Genomic DNA, 17,597 nt, shown 5'->3' with positions numbered 1-17,597 from the left:
AACAATCATGCTTAAGCTACATAATCCTTACTCCCTGGAATGGAGATAAGAAACGCCCTAACCTTTGAAATAGATAGGATTGGAATCAACTGGTATAAATACAGTTGAAACAAGACAACAGCAGACAGAACTTAGGAGACAGAGAGAGAGACAGAAGCTAGGCACAGAACCTACACAGAACGTTCTCTAGAGACAGAAGAACTTCGCTGGAGAGAACATGGCAAAAGATCCTGGACTGAACCTGACTACAGAAATTGGCAAGAGAACCTGACTAGAACCTGGACAGAACCTGGCTGGAGAACCTAGCGAGGGAACATGGCTACAGAACCTGGCTGGAGAACCTAGCAAGAGAACATGGACACAGAACCTGGCTGGAGATCCTAAGCAGAACCTCTCTGGAGATCGAGACCAGAACTTGGCTGGAGATCCTGGCTCGGCTGCTGATCAACTGAACACTGTCTCCGTGTCCTTCCTTCTTCGCCGACTCCGTCTACGCCTTTGGGGACCCCTGGACCCGCTGGGGTTGGACCCCGGCAGGACTGCTGTTCCACTTCATGGGGAATGATTTATAGACTAACTTTGGAATTTAAACTTCTTGTCATTTGGTACTGATTTGAACAATGAATGCTCTTTTAAATAGATCATTACGAAGGGGAATGGTTCTGCTTTTTATAGTATTTCTTTGTTCCTTGTTTTGTAAGGTCAGCCTGACTTGGGTGGGCATCATCCGATTTGGCTTTATTGTAACAGCCCTACAATCTTGCACCCACAAGGAGGGCCCTGAGTCAGCTTTGATTTATGTGTGGAAAAGCAGCTCTCTGGAAGCTCCTTGTGTTCAGAGGGGCAGACTGGCTGTCTTCACACACCAGACCCCTGTGACCTCTGGAAGAAGCTCATGTGAAATGTGCAGTGATAAGAATGAAAAGGAAATTTGGTTTTAATAGAAACAACACTCCAGATCTTCTTTGATGGTGTTACAAACTTTTCTTTGCCACTTTTCTGGGAATGTGGGTTGTGTTAGATGTACTCAGAAATTGTTAGCTAAATAAAATAACGCATATATATGTATTATATATATCTATACTAATAAAAGGGTAATATGCTAATTAGACCGGGGCAATCAGGCCAGCAAGTGGGGGGCAGTTGGGGGCAAGAAGGCTGGTGGAGGGGCAGTTGGGTGCGAGCAGGCCGGCAGGCAGAGAGGTTAGGGGCGATCAAGCAGGTAGGCAGGTGAGTGGTTAGGAGCTAGCAGTCCTGGATTGCGAGAGGGATGTCCGACTGATTGCCAGCAGTCGGACATCTCCCAAGGGGTCCCAGATTTGAGAGGGTGCAGGCCAGGCTGAGGGACACCCCACCATCCCCGTGCATGAATTTCGTGCACCGGGCCACTAGTGTGTGTGTGTGTGTGTGTGTGTGTGTGTGTGTGTGTATGGTGTCATAATATTAAAATTCACTTTTGAGTGTGAGGTGAAACAGTATCCATTGACCTTTTCATTCCAAGTAGTTAACAGTTTCCTCAGATGTTAGATGACCATTGTTTCTCTTTTTGTCTGAGTCCTAGAGTCAGCTCAGGTGCCATATCTTGAAGTGATGTGCTGTGTTCATGGAAGACTCAGTGTTTTAAAATTTCAAGTCTCCTAAAATTAACCTACATAATTAAAGTAGCCCCTGACAAAATTCCAGCAGTTTGATTTTTTGGTTGTTGTTGCTATTGTTTTTTGTTTTTGTGGAACTCAAGCTGACTTTGAAATTCACATGGACTAAGAATAGGTATGGCAGAGCTGAAGAGCAGCACCCAAGCACTGACACTGCCTGATAGCAGCCCCAGGAGGACACTAGGTTAGTTAAGAGAGCGCTCAGCATATGTGGTCCTTGGACTGGCAGCCTCAGTGTCACCTGGGAACTTGTGAGAAACGGAATTTCTCTGGCTCCACCTCAACCCCAGAATCAGAATCTATGGGGTTGGGGCCAACGAGTCTGTGTTTTAACAATCTAGGTTATGCTTATGTACTTTAACATTTGAGAAACACTGAATTAAGACATTTTGACATAAGGAAATACAAACCAATCAGTGGAACAGATGGAGAGTCCAGAAACAGACCCACGCATGCATTTACTTCTGATTTACGACAAAGTTGGCATTGCAATACAATGGGGATAGGGTAAGCTTGTCAATAAACCAGATGATTTGTATTCATATGAAGGAAGCTGTCTTAACCCCTATGTAGTATTATCCATGCACTAATCAATTTCAGAATGAATGTGTAAAAGTGAAAACTACAAAGCTTTTAGAGGAAAAATATAGAATATCTTAGAGAACTTAGGACAAACAGGAAAAGAAAGCTCTAACCATAAAACAAAAATATGGACTCTATTCATATTAAGCACTTCTTTTTATCAGAAGTTACCATTATTGTTTGTAAAGCACGTTGACTAGTGCCTTGCCAGCACATAGTGTGTGTTATATTTATCAAATAAGTAAATAATATGTTACCCTCCCATTAAACATTATCTCCTCATCCCCTTTTCCCCTCCCTCCACCCCTAGCCTCTGGTAATCACCATTCTGCTTTCTGTCTATGAGTGTCACTATTCTAGGTACCACATGCAATTGGAATCATAAAATATTTGTCCTCCTTTGTGTCTGACTTACTTTACTTAGCTTGATGTCTTCAGGGTTCATCCATGTGTACCAGAACATCCTTCCTTTAGAAGGCCGAATAAGATTCCAAATTGGATGCAGCGGTAGAGAATCACTGGGGAGAGATGGAGTCACTTTGGGGGGGGTGGTGGGGAGATGGCATTTAAGCTGAGACCTGAAAGGTGAGACAGAGCCAGCAGGGGCAGTGTGTGGTCATTCTCAGGTCAAAACCAGTGGAATGAGAGCAGTAACCCTCGTTGGGACATGGCAGAGACTCTGGATCAATTTCACCCATCCCTCTGGACAGATTACAGCTCGAGTCCTCACCAGCTGGCTGTTCTGCTGCTTAGGTTCTAGTAGTTGGGTTGGTGTTCTCTCTGTTGGTTTGCTTGCTAAACTGTTAGACTAAAATTTTTAAAAAATACGTAATTTTCTTCATAAGTCAGAGCATTGTAGCATATCTCCTGTTTAGTTTTCTTTTTCTTTACCTAGTGTCTTGTGTCATGATTGATTTTTACCTTGTGAGCAGAAGTGTTTTATAAAATAAATTAAGTCTAGCCTCACTGCTACCTCCTTTCAGAAAGCCTTTCCCAAGTCTTTATATCTCCCGGCCAAATGGCTATAAGATAAATGCATTCTTCAGTGATATCATTATCCAGTCAGTTCTTCCTTTAAAAGCTTTTCAAATGTCTATTTGCCAGATTGCATTTTACTTTCAGTGTTTAGTGAGAACGTCTTGCTTGCCCTTCACATGAAAGTCTCAGTCAAACTCTTGTTCTCGTGCCAGCATAGAAAACAGTCTGACTGTTGTTTTTCTGAGGAAAATTTCTCCCCCCTTTTGTTGTGCAAACCTTCGGAAAGCCTGGCTTTAACTCGGCAAGCCCCCAGGTAATACATGTGTTGCGATGCTGTTGGTAAAGTGATCAGTGCGATTGGGAGGTGAAGAGAAGGAAGTTTTCTTCCACCCACTTGGGGTCCCAGGCTGGGTCTGATCATTAAACTGATGAAGACAGATTAGCAGGAGAAAAAGCACACACATTTAATATTGGTTTTGCATGACATGGGAGCCCTCATGAGGAAATGACCTGAAGAAACAGTTGATTAACCGAGTATTTTTTATGCGAGGTTTGATGAAGAGTGCCATCGGGAGAATGTGAACGGTCAGAGGGCATGAGGAAGGGCAGTAGACTGGGGGATCTTAGTGAGACCTGTTTGCTGGGATTCTTCTTAGCTCCCATTTGTCTTCAGAAGCCAGGAAGCTCCTTCCGCAGGTTAACAGAGAAGGCACCTCTCATATGAGCTGTTTCAGGGGAGAAGGCTAGGGGCGGGGTCAGAGAGAGCTTCCTGCTTCAGCTTTCTCAAACTCCTTCACCTTAAATATTCAATATACCAAGGTCCCTTAGTTGGAGGTAGCGTGTGCCGAACCCCCATCAGACTTTAGCGCCATCACCTGTACCCACTCTGGGTGGTGATTTTCTGTTAAGGGTGAGAGAAAGGGTAGTAGGAGGAGTCTGGGAAGGGGCTCGTGTGCTTTGTGTGGGCCCCTGGGAGGCTTTGTGAAGCTTCACCAATTCCTATTTAATCTTCACAACCCTGTGAGATTCGGGAATGGCTATTCCTGTTTACAAAGAAGGAAAGTAGACCAGGGCGGTCAAGTAGCTTTCCAAGGTCAAGCAGCTAATCACCACACTTGGTGGAGCTGGGATTCCAGTCCAGCTCTTCCTGACCTGGAGACTTTCCCATTGTTCCGCAGAGCCCCTGCTGAGTGCTGTGTGTCCCGTTGTCAGGAGGCTGCGGATGGCAGTCCCCCGAATAGGGGGAAGAGAAAAAGGCAGTGATACCACCCACTGTAGGTAGTAGAATTCGTTTGCAGGTTTACTTAGTGAAAACAGTTTTCTTTTGGAAATTCTTGAAATCATATTTTATAATAAAATCTCCTGTCAAATAGTGTTACACATTTTAAAGAATTAGTTTTTTAATGTCTCCTATTTCCTTTAGGTCTTTATAGTGCCATATACACCTATTATGTTGGTAAATTCACTCTGTAGATTTAAGTAATGGAGGCTAACAAGATAAGGTTGTGCACTAATCTTGTAAACTATATTTTAAGGAAATAAAAAGAGTTTAGTTTGCAGAGTTAGTTATAGGAGAATAAGATTACCTAACAGATATTGCATTAGTGCAAGCTCTGTGAGGTCAGGGGCCTTGTCTCTCTTGCCTGCCACCCTGTCCCTGGGGCCTTTTGTGTACTGCTTTGTACAGAGCAGGTGCTCGGATGAATTAGTGAACACTTCTTTGCACTCTCCTCCTTTACTTGTATTTGTGTATTCTTTGCCTACTCTTCTTCCTCTGCTATCCCTTTAACAGTTTCCCTTTACTACCTCCACCCACTCCCTCTACATTTATTGTTATGTAGTTTATTTTCTCGCATATATTGTTATCTGTGAAATAAAAAGATTTATTAGTTTAAGGTCTGATATATTTTTACTGCTTAGATTAACTGGAAGATTATGATTTATTCTTTAAGTGATTTATTCAATAGACTGAGTCAACCAGGTTAAGTAATGACTCTGCTCCAATGACCATATTCTTCACAAGAATATTTGAAAGCACACGTTTTATTATTTTTCACTGTGATTTTCAAATCTGCATTCAGCTGTATGCTGATATTTTTGAAATAATTTATTTTGTTCTATTCAGAGTGGGATCGCCCCAGCTTATTCCTTCTTTCTGTGATTTTTATCTTATTTATTTTCCTCCATCAGTGTTTGCTTTCACAACCAAAGTTTTGGGCCATTCAGACATCAGCCTTGATCCTGCGGACAAAACTTGAGAGAGGAAGCACGCGCCGAGCGGAACGGGCAATGAGGCAGACGCAGGTAGGGGGGATTCATGTGGCAGTTTTCCTTTCTTTCAGCTCTTTATTGCTCTCAATAAGCATGTCTGTCATGAATCTCAAAGAATGAGATAGCTTTCATTTTGCTCAAATACTTTGTTCTTATTTAGATCATGTATTTTAAAATTTGATACCAAATCTACGGTTCTTCACACCAAAGAATTCTCTACTTCCATGTGTGCACTAACTGGGTGCCCTACAGTTTAACTCAGTCCTGACACTGAATTAGTACAGACCCCACTGGTTAAGAGCTCAGAGTCACAGACTGTCTTCCACTTCAGATGCCAATTGCAAGTCTGGGTACTTCTGACTGTCTGGCTATAAATCAAGGGTTCTCTAGACCCTCTCTTCGAGTTTGATAATTTGGTAGAATGGCTCACAAAACTCAGGGAAACACTTTACTTACTATTTCTGGATTATTATAAAAGATAATAATAGTACTGACATTAAAAGAGACAGTGTGAGTTAACTTAAAAAAATAGGCAGCTCCACAGGTAAGATTGTATAAGGACATAAAAGTCATTCTAGCACAAAAATACTCACTAATGAACTGGCCCCATGTACCATTAATCTTCATTCAGGCATCATTCTCCACTTAATACTAATGTTTATTCCTGTCCACTGACGCAGTAGCAGACAGTGCCTTTCACAGCTTTTCTGATAAACTATGCATGATGCAAGTTGCCGAGAAAAAGAAAAAATCTTGCACACGATGTAGGATTTTATGCAGCCAATGAAGTGATATTTTAAAAAATTTATGTTTATTTTTAAACCATTCCAAACCTACTTAAAAGTTTGTAAACCTACTTAAAAAATAGTGCAAAGAACTCCCATATACCCATCACCCTGATGGTTGCCGAGTGGTAATTTTCTAATTATTTAATGATGTATTAATTGCTATTGTGCTGTAGGGAAGATCTTTCTCTTCTTATTTATTCCTCCACTCATTTATTTATTAAGTGTGGATTCATGGATTTGTATTTTAGTCAGTGGGATGTATTCTTATATTGCCATTACTTATTCACTTTACTCTTTTTATTTTGACAGAAGGTCAGCTCATGTGAATAAAGATAAGCTTAAGAATAGAACATATTATTTGTTACCATATTATAAATAAATGCACAGACAGGATGCTGTGGTAAAAGCAGAAGTGGATTCTCTGTGTCAGAGAATGCTGACTGTACCCTGTTATCCATTCTCCCATTCCCTCTTTTAGTAACAGAACTTCCTGAATTTTATGCAGGTAGATGTCTTCCATCCTCCTTTGCAGGTAGGAGGGTCATGTGACTTAGCTCTGAATAGTGAAATGTATGACTTCAAGGAGCTTCCATTCTAAAGGCAAGGTTATTGCTCTTGGAGTTATTTTCTGCTCCATCCTCTCATCCTCTTTTTTCAGACCACACCCTCTCAGTGAAATGCTACAGTTACCACGTCCATTGCTTTTCTTCCTGCAGCGTTTGAGTCAGGAAACATTCTATTGAGGGCTTAGCATGTGCTTCATAGTTTGTCTCATGCTGTAATCATTTTGCCTCCTTTTACTAATTACCATCTTTAGGTCCCTTTATATTATTGTCACAGCTTGTTTTTCCCATAGTAGTGAGACAGAGCTAGGGGTGCCAGCTTTACTAGGTTTCAATGTCCTTTGAAGAGAATTAGGAGGAAGCAGGATTGGGTAAGGAAGAAGTCGCACTGAGGTACAGGCCCAACACAGCCCAGGGCATTTCCCACCTGCATGTTCCCTTTACCCTCTACCTCCCTGAACCCCCCCCCCTCCCGCCCCCTTTACTGGATTAATTAAGGTGAAACCTCAGGTGGGGTGTTCTATAACTGAGGGGAACTCTGAGACAGCTGTCAGCCTGGGGCAGTCTGCGGACCCACTCCCCACAGTTGGGCCTAATCAAAGTAAAGAAGGGGAAGATGTAGTTTCACGATCAGCATCTTAAATTATTCATGAGGAATTGCCACTATTGCAAGGAATTCTATTTATTAAAAATTCACTTCACAATAAAACAGCAAAATGTTGAATGATCAGAGTGTTAAAATGATCAACTATGCATATTTTATTAAGTGTATGATGTCTTGTTCAAGGAAACCACATAGTACCTTTTTTGGGGGGAATGGGGCAACCAGTTTAAATGTCTTTTAAAGTTTTGGCCTTCTGAATGCAAATAGTACTAGAATACATTCATTTATTAATGAAGGACATTTTGACTTAGAAATGATTTGCTTTGTATTCATTTCTTCCATTAACTTTGGCATATAAAGTAATCATCAACATTCATTTTTCATTTGTAGCAACAATTAAACAAACAAAAAAAGGTATAGAAATAAATTTGTTTACAGGTGCATAATATATCTTTTAAATTCGAAATCTACATCATTTTATGAATTGTGCAGGTTATGTTTTTAGACATCAAACAACAGGGATGTGCTTTGACTGGGGCAAATGGATTTAAAGAAAGAGCGGAATCACTATGCTCTAGCACTTTGCCCGTCTTGGCCTTTCTATACCTGGAGTCTCTTCATCTTGCCGACCAAATGCTGCGTTATGAGGGAGTTGTTATTTCTGCCTCTGCAGGGTGTATCTCAAAGAAAATCTTTTCACTCTCCAGTTAAGAATTTTTGGAAATTAGCCAGATCATATAACAAGATAAATGAAATTTATCTAATTTTCTATCATTGTTGAACCATTTACCTCATAATCCAAACTTTTGCCAATTCCTCTGATGAGGGTTTGATATTACTGTGTTTGTTGAAATTACTGCATACCTGAAGAAGAAGAGGGAAATGATTTGAAAAATACTTGTATATATAAAACAGTGTTTCAAAAAGTTTTCGTTTCTGTGGAAATCTGTTCCCTTCCTCAGCTGTATAAAATGATAAATGATAAAATGCTAAAGTGGAAAGAAAAATAAGCTAGAAGGAGCTCTTAGGGCCGTGGTCGGCAAACTGTGGCTCGCAAGCCACATGTGGCTTTTTGGCCCCTTGAGTGTGGCTCTTCCACAAAATACCACGTGCGGGTGCGCACATACAGTGTGATTGAAACTTCGTGGCCCATGCGCAGAAGTCGGTATTTTGTGGAAGAGCCACACTCAAGGGGCCAAAGAGCCGCATGTGGCTCTCGAGCTGCGGTTTGCCGAGCTACAGTTTGCTGAGCCGCAGTTTGCCGACCACTGTCTTAGGGCAAGCTTAATCCTGTCATATTGCAAGTTGGGAAAATGCAGGTGTGATGAGGTCAGGTGACTGGCTCCAAGTTGCCTGGCTAGTTAATGACTCAGTCTGGACTATAACTTACACAGCGACAGGCAGTTACATCAGAGGATCCAGTGGCAGGCCCTAAAGATGGCAGGTTTGCAAGGGATTTCTAGGTGAGACGTGCCAAACTTAAAAAGGAAATAGTGTATCACAGCTCAAGGTGAATAAACCAGCTCTCTAAGATCACAGAGGAAAAGGAGCTCCAAGTTGAGGACAACCCATTAAAAACACTCTACCTGGAGGAAATTCTTCTAGGCTGGAGTTCTTTATTTATTGCATGTTCAGTATCATTGTCCAGTGTTTCCTTAGACCCCGCTTCTTAGCAATGGACTATAACGTAGTCATGTTCTCTGTTGTCATTCAGTTTCCCCCTCCCTGTCTGACCCAAATCCAGTACTAACCTTTTCTTTTCCATAAGCTCATGTCTTGTTTTCCTTCAGTGTGGTGACAGCAGTTCTCTATGCGTATAAATCCCGATATGAAGCAAATTAATTGAACACATACATTCAAAGAGACCATCTTACTTATGTCCCAACCAAAAAAAGTGCAAACCAGTTGTCATCTATATTTTCTGTCATGCTAACTGCTTTAACTGAGTGTTCAATAAACTGAGCTCAGACATTGAGGGTTAATGTGAGATTATTTTATATTCATTATTAAAGTAATCTTGCTAATGAGTGTTACTTAACATGTTAATTTAAATTGTGATGTTCTGCTCCTGTCCAGGTGGTTTTGCCTCTGAAGACAATTACCTAGCAGGGATCTTTTCCTTCACCATTAAATTTTTCTGGAAGGACATTGCATTGAGTTGGGAATTTGAGATTATAGCCATTTTCTGTCACTAGAGACTATTCATAATTGTAATTTGACCTTTTTAACTGTGGTAGGTAGTTAATTGAGATTTCATAATTTTTAAACAAATTTTAAAAAATCTGCTTTTGGTTACTGTAGCTTCGCTTATGCTTTGAAGGAATGGGGATTTTTATGGTTAATTATTGGAGCGAGGAGGACCCAGACCTGGGTGCTTGGTACCATTACCATTGTGGAGATTATTGCTCCCGTGTAGGATAAAAGATTTCTCTTTTAGGAGTTGGTCATTTATATGACTATTTGTTTCTAAGTAATGATTAAGGGCATGTCATAACAAAAGTCTTAATTGGGGGGGAAACTGGCCACAGTAACATACACTAAGCTTTGTACTTATGTTTGAATAATTTGAGGCAGAGATCCTTTAGATTATTTTTATATGGATGGAATGCCGTACTCTGTTAGGCATTATGTGTAACATCTGGACTAAGCACATGGTTAGTAAATGGCAAAGTGTGTTTTGCTTTTTTAAACTATGTCACTGTTCTTAATTGTTTTAATTATAGAAACAATACCTGGTCATTATAAAAAAATGTAAGCAATACAGAAATGGAAACTAAAAAGAGCTTTCCTCCCCCTTTGCTTGCCTTCCAATCTCAACAATTTATATCCTTCTGGACCTCTTTCTGTTTATAAGTAAACAATTATGCTTTAACAGCAATAGGATCATGCAATCTACTAGTATATTGCTTTCTACCTTTTTTCTTTTTTCCCCACCAGAGGATATTTTTTCCATTGATTTTTAGAGAGAGTGAAAGGAAGGGAGGTGGAGAGAGAGACAGAGAGAAACATTGATGTGAGGGAAACACATTGGTTGCCTCTGACTGGGGTCAAGGATAGAACCTGCAACTGAGGTAGTTGCCCTTTACCGAGAATTGAACCCTCAACCCTTCAGTCCGTGGGCTGACACTCTTAACTACTGAGGAAAACCAGCCAGGGCTCTACCTTTTTTCTTTTAATATAACAGCTTGATCAGCTCTGCATGCCAATGCCTGTGGATCTAGCTCATTCATTCCAACAGCCATATGTCACTCTGTTAAATGGAGGTTATATAATTTATTTAACCAATCCCCTATTTTTGAAGGTGCTTTTTAATTAATATATTTTTTATCTTAAACTGCACATAAAAATGTTAATGCACATAATAATAAAAAAGAACTTAGTTTACTGAGAAAGATGAAATTCTCCTCCAATTCCCAGTTCATTTTTTAATTTTTTATTTATTGTCTAAAGTTTTACATATGTCTCCTTTTTCCCCTGATTAACCCTCCCCCCCACCCTCCAGCCATTCCCACCCCTGGCAAGCCCCCACTGCCCCAGTGTCTGTGTCCATTGGTTATGCTAATATGCATGCATACAAGTCCTTTGGTAGCTCTCTCACCCCCCCCCTCCCTCCCCACTTCCCCTGCCATTTGTCTCTGGATCTATTTTTGTTCATCCAATTATGTTGACCATTTATATCCCACATATGAGTGAGATCATGTGATATTTATTTTTCTCTGACTGGCTTATTTCGATTAGCATAATGCTCTCCAGTTCCATCCATGCTGTTGTAAATGGTAAAAGTTCCTTCTTGTTGGTACCGTCTCACACCTGTCAGAATGGCTATCAGCAACAAATCAACAAATGACAAGTCCTGGAGAGGATGCGGAGAAAAAGGAACACTCGTGCACTGCTGGTGGGAATGCAGACTGGTGCAGCCACTATGGAAGACAGTATGGGGTTTCCTCAAAAAGTTAAAAATGGAACTCCCATTTGACCCAGTGATCTCACTTTTAGGAATATATCCCAAGAAACTAGAAACACCAATCAGAAAGGATATATGCATCCCTGTGTTCATAGCAGCACAATTTACCATAGCTAAGATTTGGAAACAGCCTAAGTGCCCATCAACAGATGAATGGATTAGAAAACTGTGGTACATCTACACAATGGAATACTATGCTGTTGTAAAAAAGAAGGAATTCTTACCATTTGCAACAGCATGGATGGAACTGGAAAACATTATGCTAAGTGAAATAAGCCAGTCAATGAAAGAAGAATACCACATGATCTCACTCATTTATGGATAATAAAGACCATTATAAACTGATGAACAAAAATAGATACAGAGGCAGAGTAGCATCGAACAGACTGTCAAACTACAGTGGGAAGACTGGGGAGAGTTGGGGGGGGGTGGTGAGTGATCAACCAAAGGACTTGTATGTACGCATATAAGCATAACCAATGGACACAAGACACTGGGGGTTAGGGGAGGCCGGGGGAAGGTCAAGGGAAAAAAAAAAAAGAGACATATGTACTACTCTTTGTAATATTTTAAACAATAAAAAAAAAAGTTCCTTCTTTTTTATAGCGGCAGAGTATTCCATTGTGTAGCTGTACCACAGTTTTTTAATCCACTCATCTGCTGATGGGCAGTTAGGTTGCCTCCAAATCTTTGCTATTGTAAATTGTGCTGCTATGAACACAGGGGTGCATATATCCTTTCTGATTGGTGTTTCTGGTTTCTTGGGATATAGTCCTAGAAGTGGGATCACTGGGTCAAATGGGAGCCCAGTTCATTTTTTAGCACATTCTTTATTTGTTGTTATTGTAGTGGTTTCCATTATAACTTTAAATATTTACACTTCTATTAATTATCTTTAAATGCTATAGTTTACTTCTTGATTTTTCAACTTTAGATAGAATCTGTTACCTCCACACTGAATGATGTTGTTTAGTATACTGAGTTATGCCATTGAGCTTTTCAAATATTGGAGACATGAAAACGTGTCTTCCATTCTGGTTCTGTACATCACCTGCATTGATAACCATGTGTGGCATTTGAAAGTTATTGATAAGTATTGACTCATGTGACTATAGCTATGCATTTATTTGTTGGAATAATTATAGTTACTACTGTTTATTCAGAACTTTGTATAGTTAAATACCATTTACTAACCACTCATATGCCAGGAGCTAAATAATCCTAGTACGTAGACATTATGTACATTTTTACCGATGAGGAAACTGAAGGACAGAACACTGACATGACTTACCCAAGGTCTAATAGCTGGGCTGGAATTCAAATCTGGTCTACTTTGGATTTTGAAGTCCACGCTTTTATCCTTCATGCTGTATTGTTCCAAGGAAGCTGTGAAAACTGACTTAAAGAAAAAAAAAAAAGCTATCAGTATTAGACTTCATCTGTATAAGGCACCATCTGGAGGAAAGGGGTTGAATGAGTGTTGGCAGGAGGAAGTGAATAGAAGCTTTTGTGAGAAAAGCTTGGGTTGCAGAAGTCGGTGCCTCAAGGCCTGTGATTTAGGTGAATGGAGAGGGAATTGTAGTGTACACAGTACCAGGATGTGGTCCTGTGGGAAAGGACCTGCAAATGGTGAGTGCACTGGCTCCTGCTAAAGCCAAGAGAGGGGGCTGCCCAAAGGGATGCTGATGGGCTGAATCCAGGATATGAGCTTCATGATGATAGCTTGGTAAAAACAGGCCATAATTAGTTCATAGATAAGTAGGGTAAGAGAGTGGAACAAGTGATGTACAACACAAAATAAGCTTTATTATCTATGGTAAAAAATTAAAAAAACACACAAACACCTGGAAAGGTAAAGAAAAGTAAAGAAATAGGAAATAGCCAAGAAGTTTACTAATGGGATGGAGTAAAGCACCCCCACTAAAGCACACTCCCAAAGACACTAAGCGATAGCTTCGGTCAGGTTCCAGGCAGGGACACACTTGAGTTCTTTGGACAGAGTCACTTATGTTGATTGAACTGACACATTGGCTTTCCCTGGGAGAGCGCCCTTGGTGCATCTTAACAGCCTTATGCAACATTTCCCAGACTTGCCTGAACCTACAGACCACTTCCAAGTTGCTTATTAAAATAGGGCTCTTCAGTCTAGCTCTCCGAGATTCGGGGTTGGGAGGTGGGGGTTTGGAAAAGACTGCCTTAGGCAGAGGAGCACTGTTAATCTTTAATAGCTCCAGCCATATGATCAGTCATACCTTTTAGATTATCAGCTAATTTCTGCTTGGCTCTTCAGAAAGCTGATAAAAACTTTGATATCATGCTAGAGAGAATGAATGGCCTTCAGTGCAAGGGTAGATCTATTCTTTTAAAGATACATGCGCCATATTTTTAGATATGAACATATGAAGTCTATATCCTACCACACCTGGTTCGGAATTGTTCTTTTATACCAAATCATTTCCTGTGTGCTGATTTTAAAATGTAGTCTTGCTCTTTTCTGGTTTTGGGGGGAAGTTTTTTCCCTCCTGAGAACAGAACATGAAGAAGCGAGGACACATCACTGCTTTCTGGGGATTATTCTCTCATTTCCTGAGTCATAGCAATACCCTCTGACCTGCGGTACTGTGGCTCCTGAAGGTTGGAGCGTTATTATTGCGTGGGGCTAGGGAATCCACATGCCCAGGTAACCTTTTCTCAAAGGACACTCAAGGTATAAATGCTTCGAGGTGAGGTTTTGGGGGGAGGGGGCGGGACAACTTTTTAAAAGAGGGTCTTAAAACTTGAAGACAGTCTCATATCACAATAGCGATACAACAAGAAGTTGTCTTTGGTTGTGTTCTAGTTGTGCCCAGACTGAGCCCTAGGCTATTCCTCACTCTCTATTCATTGTCATTCCCGTTTATCCATGTCTTCTGTCACCCTCCTAGAGTACACTCTGGCTTTCAATTCCTCATGATTGGTTTAAGGTATATTTGCTTCTCTCTCTCTCTCCTTCCCCCTCCCCTGCTTTTAGACCACCTCCAGCTTTAACTATAACCAAGTGCTCGTGAAATTCATGACATTTAGAAGCTGGAAAGAGAAAATGGCAAGTGATAGGGTGGGACACTGGTCTAGAGACCATTTACCTAAATTTCTGGGTGTATGTGAAAGCTTGCAAAGTGCTGTTTTCTCACTGAGCACATTGTTTACGCCCATGTTCATGAACATAAATATACACAGTAGTAACTGAGGCTTCACTCTCTTTCAGTCCCATTCTCCTAGTACTCAGCTAGTATTCACCTCCCTACATTCTTTCCTAGACTGTTTGGGTACTTGGTTCACCCCTAACGAATGTACGTGTACTTGTGTTCCACTAAGGGTGGCTAAAACCAACTAACAAACCCCGCATGCTTGAAGTAAAACAAATACTCTTTTGATAAAGCCATATATTCAGAATATCGGGATTGCAGAGATCATGTAGGAAACCTCCTAGGTGAGTGTCATTGTGGTTAGCCAACCAGCTAGATGAACCCAGAACAATCAGGTCACTTCACTTACCAGCTCTGTTTCTCCTGAAAGGACTCCAGTTTATTTGGTGAATGGAATTATTCACCATGTCTGTATAGGATTCTAATTTGTTTGAATATAATGGAATTATTTAAGAATGAGTTGCTAGAAATAATTCTAGTCTGAAAAATGTAGAGATGTGCTGTAAATATGCCCCTCTATTGGTAATAACTTTGCAAATAAAAAAGAGTACAGTACTTTGCTTTTGTATAGTAGTTAAATGTCCTAAATTTTGTTGGTAGGTGGTTCTTATTTTGGTGATTGTCTTGCTTAAAGTGCGAAGAAGTATATTTTATGTAGGAGTAAAAATAGGTTAGAATTCTGTTCTTAATCTTTATCTTTATCGTACATATGGTCTAGTCAGGTCCTTGTGGAGTGGGAGTGTACTTGTACCCGGGCTTATTCATGGGCTCCAGCTCAAATAGGTTTGGTTCCCTGCCCTCTCTCTGCTGTGGTCTTTGCCGTTGGAGAGGATCCGAGACTATCAGGGACACTTACTGTGAGATCATCTAAAAGTATCTTAGAGTATCTGAAATACATAACAAAATTGCTTATTAATAATCACGAAGTGTTTACTGGGTGTTTAATATGTTTAAGCTAGGTGCAGTAACCACAGCAAACAGCGTGAGTTTTGCTTGAAAATAAAATGTTTTTTCATATAATTGGGACTTCATAAAAGTAAATGTGGCTTTTTATTATTATTAAATAAGCATTAGTTACTTTTTTTTTCCTTCTAGAGAAAGAAAAAGAATTTGATAAAAAGAAAAATTTGCCTCCCTTTTGATGAAGTAATTCAGTGAACCTTTTATTTATGTATTGTAACCATATGTATTCAGCCAGAAGTTTTTCTTCTCTTTGCTCCTTCATACAACTAAACAGCTTTGGGCAGAAGCATGCAACCTTTTTGCTATTAAGTTTCTCTGAAGTAAGGCCAGAACGCTTTAAAAATATTTTGACCAAGATGGTTTAGGAGTGTGGTTATGTCTCAATTTGTTCTGACTGACTTGATGGAATAACATCTTGGATTGTCAAACAAGTGATGTAATGAGTATCCTCTCATTCTACGGGATATTCTTAGGCTAACCATATATTTCCCACCTACTATAGTAGAGAGAGCCCCGCAATTGAGGAATGGTTTTCCCGCTCAGAAACTGGTCTCCTTGTCCTGTGCTTTTGCTGGGATATGTTACATTCTTGTCTTTTTTCTGTCTTCTCTTTCTTCTGAGGAAGTTTGGATTTGCTACTTTTCTCTCTCTTTTTTAAAAAAAATTTCATTTTTAAAAATTAACTTTGTAAAAGCTTGAAACAATTTCAAACTTACAGAAAAGTTGTAAGTACAGTACAGCTATCTTTTTTATTTTGAAGTGTTGGAAACTAATTTGCCAGCATGGTGCATAACCATCCTCAAATAATTTACAAGGACATTCTCTTACATAGCCATAGCATGTGTATTAACACTAGAAAATCAACCTTGCCATATTGTTACTATCTACTCCTCATGAGACAGGGCTGTGAAAAATAGTCAACTGGCAAGGAAATAAAATTTGACTACTATGTTATGCAAAAACAGCTACTATTTAGAGAAGGTCTAAATGTATATCAGGGAAAAAAAATTGCTATAAACTGAATGACAAATTAAGAGACAGGTGAAGATGATTATGATAATTGAGCTGCTGTCTGTGTGTTTGCTTAGGAACTCCAGAATATGTCTGCATTCACTTAGATGCTGAATATGTGAGTTCTTTTGATGGCTGACCACTTGATCATTGGATAGGGTAGCCTTTGACTTTGCAGTTGGCCATGGTACCTTTTCTCAGAGTCAGCCCTCTTGGTCATATTGGTCTGCTTCCTGATGTAGCTTCCAGATGTTCAGTTATTCAGTATCCCTGTAGGTCAAGCATGTCAAACTTGTGGCCCACAGGCCTCATGCGGCCCACAACGAATATTTTTGTGGCCCAGGCAATATAATGGTATGTAAGAAACAGTTTAATAAAAATTTTGTAACTTAATTTTTACAATATCCTGTATACATAATTATTAATAACGAACTACAGTGTTCACTAATGACTGATTGCTATAATCGTGTTGCATTCATTTCCCTTACGCGCCTTACGTGCAGGCGCACCGTTTCTCTCCACTAATACTAGAAGCGAATATTTTAGCAGTCAATTGCAACGTCATTAGTCTTGTACTAACTTGTTTGGTGTGTGCAACAGGAAATATTTTGCTTTCAGAGGACAAGAAAAATAGATTTATTTGCATTACGCTTATTAATTTGTGCAGTTATTCAGTGTCTGGTAAGTTAATGTTCAAGAAAATATTAATTTTTATTAAAATGTTCTATTATTTTATGTTAACAACTAGAAGCCCAATGCACGAAATTTGTGCAAGGGGCTTGGCCCTCGCAACCGTGGCTGCTTGCGTTGGCCCTCGCAGCCACAGTGGCTTGCCTCGCCCCTAGGCAATTGTGGCAGCTGCCTCTGCCCTTGAAGCCCCGACTTCATCCAGAACGTCATCTGGAAGGACGTCTGGTCTAATTAGCATATTACACTTTTATTATTATAGATTACTCATTTATTTCAGCCCTTTGTATTCAGCATGTCTCTATCGAAATAAACCTACGTTTCTATGAAAATTGAAGGTTTTGTT

At 40.1% G+C, this 17,597-nt stretch overlaps 1 protein-coding gene across 1 annotated transcript in view; it reads left to right on the top strand.

The window, feature by feature from the left end:
* Nucleotides 1–17,597, top strand: part of TTC27 (tetratricopeptide repeat domain 27) — a gene marked incomplete at its 5' end in the record, with an annotated part of 99,472 nt that overhangs the window by 41,191 nt on the left and 40,684 nt on the right. Inside the window, one exon of the mRNA XM_081100790.1 lies at nucleotides 5,406–5,519. Coding sequence (XP_080956916.1) covers nucleotides 5,406–5,519 — 114 coding nt within the window. The remainder of the gene's footprint in view (nucleotides 1–5,405; nucleotides 5,520–17,597) is intronic.

Source organism: Myotis nattereri (assembly GCF_964212035.1).
Source record: "Myotis nattereri genome assembly, chromosome: 10".
NCBI lineage: Eukaryota > Metazoa > Chordata > Mammalia > Chiroptera > Vespertilionidae > Myotis > Myotis nattereri.
The sequence above is the reverse complement of the archived record's forward strand: the minus strand, read 5'-3'. Positions and strand labels throughout refer to the sequence as shown.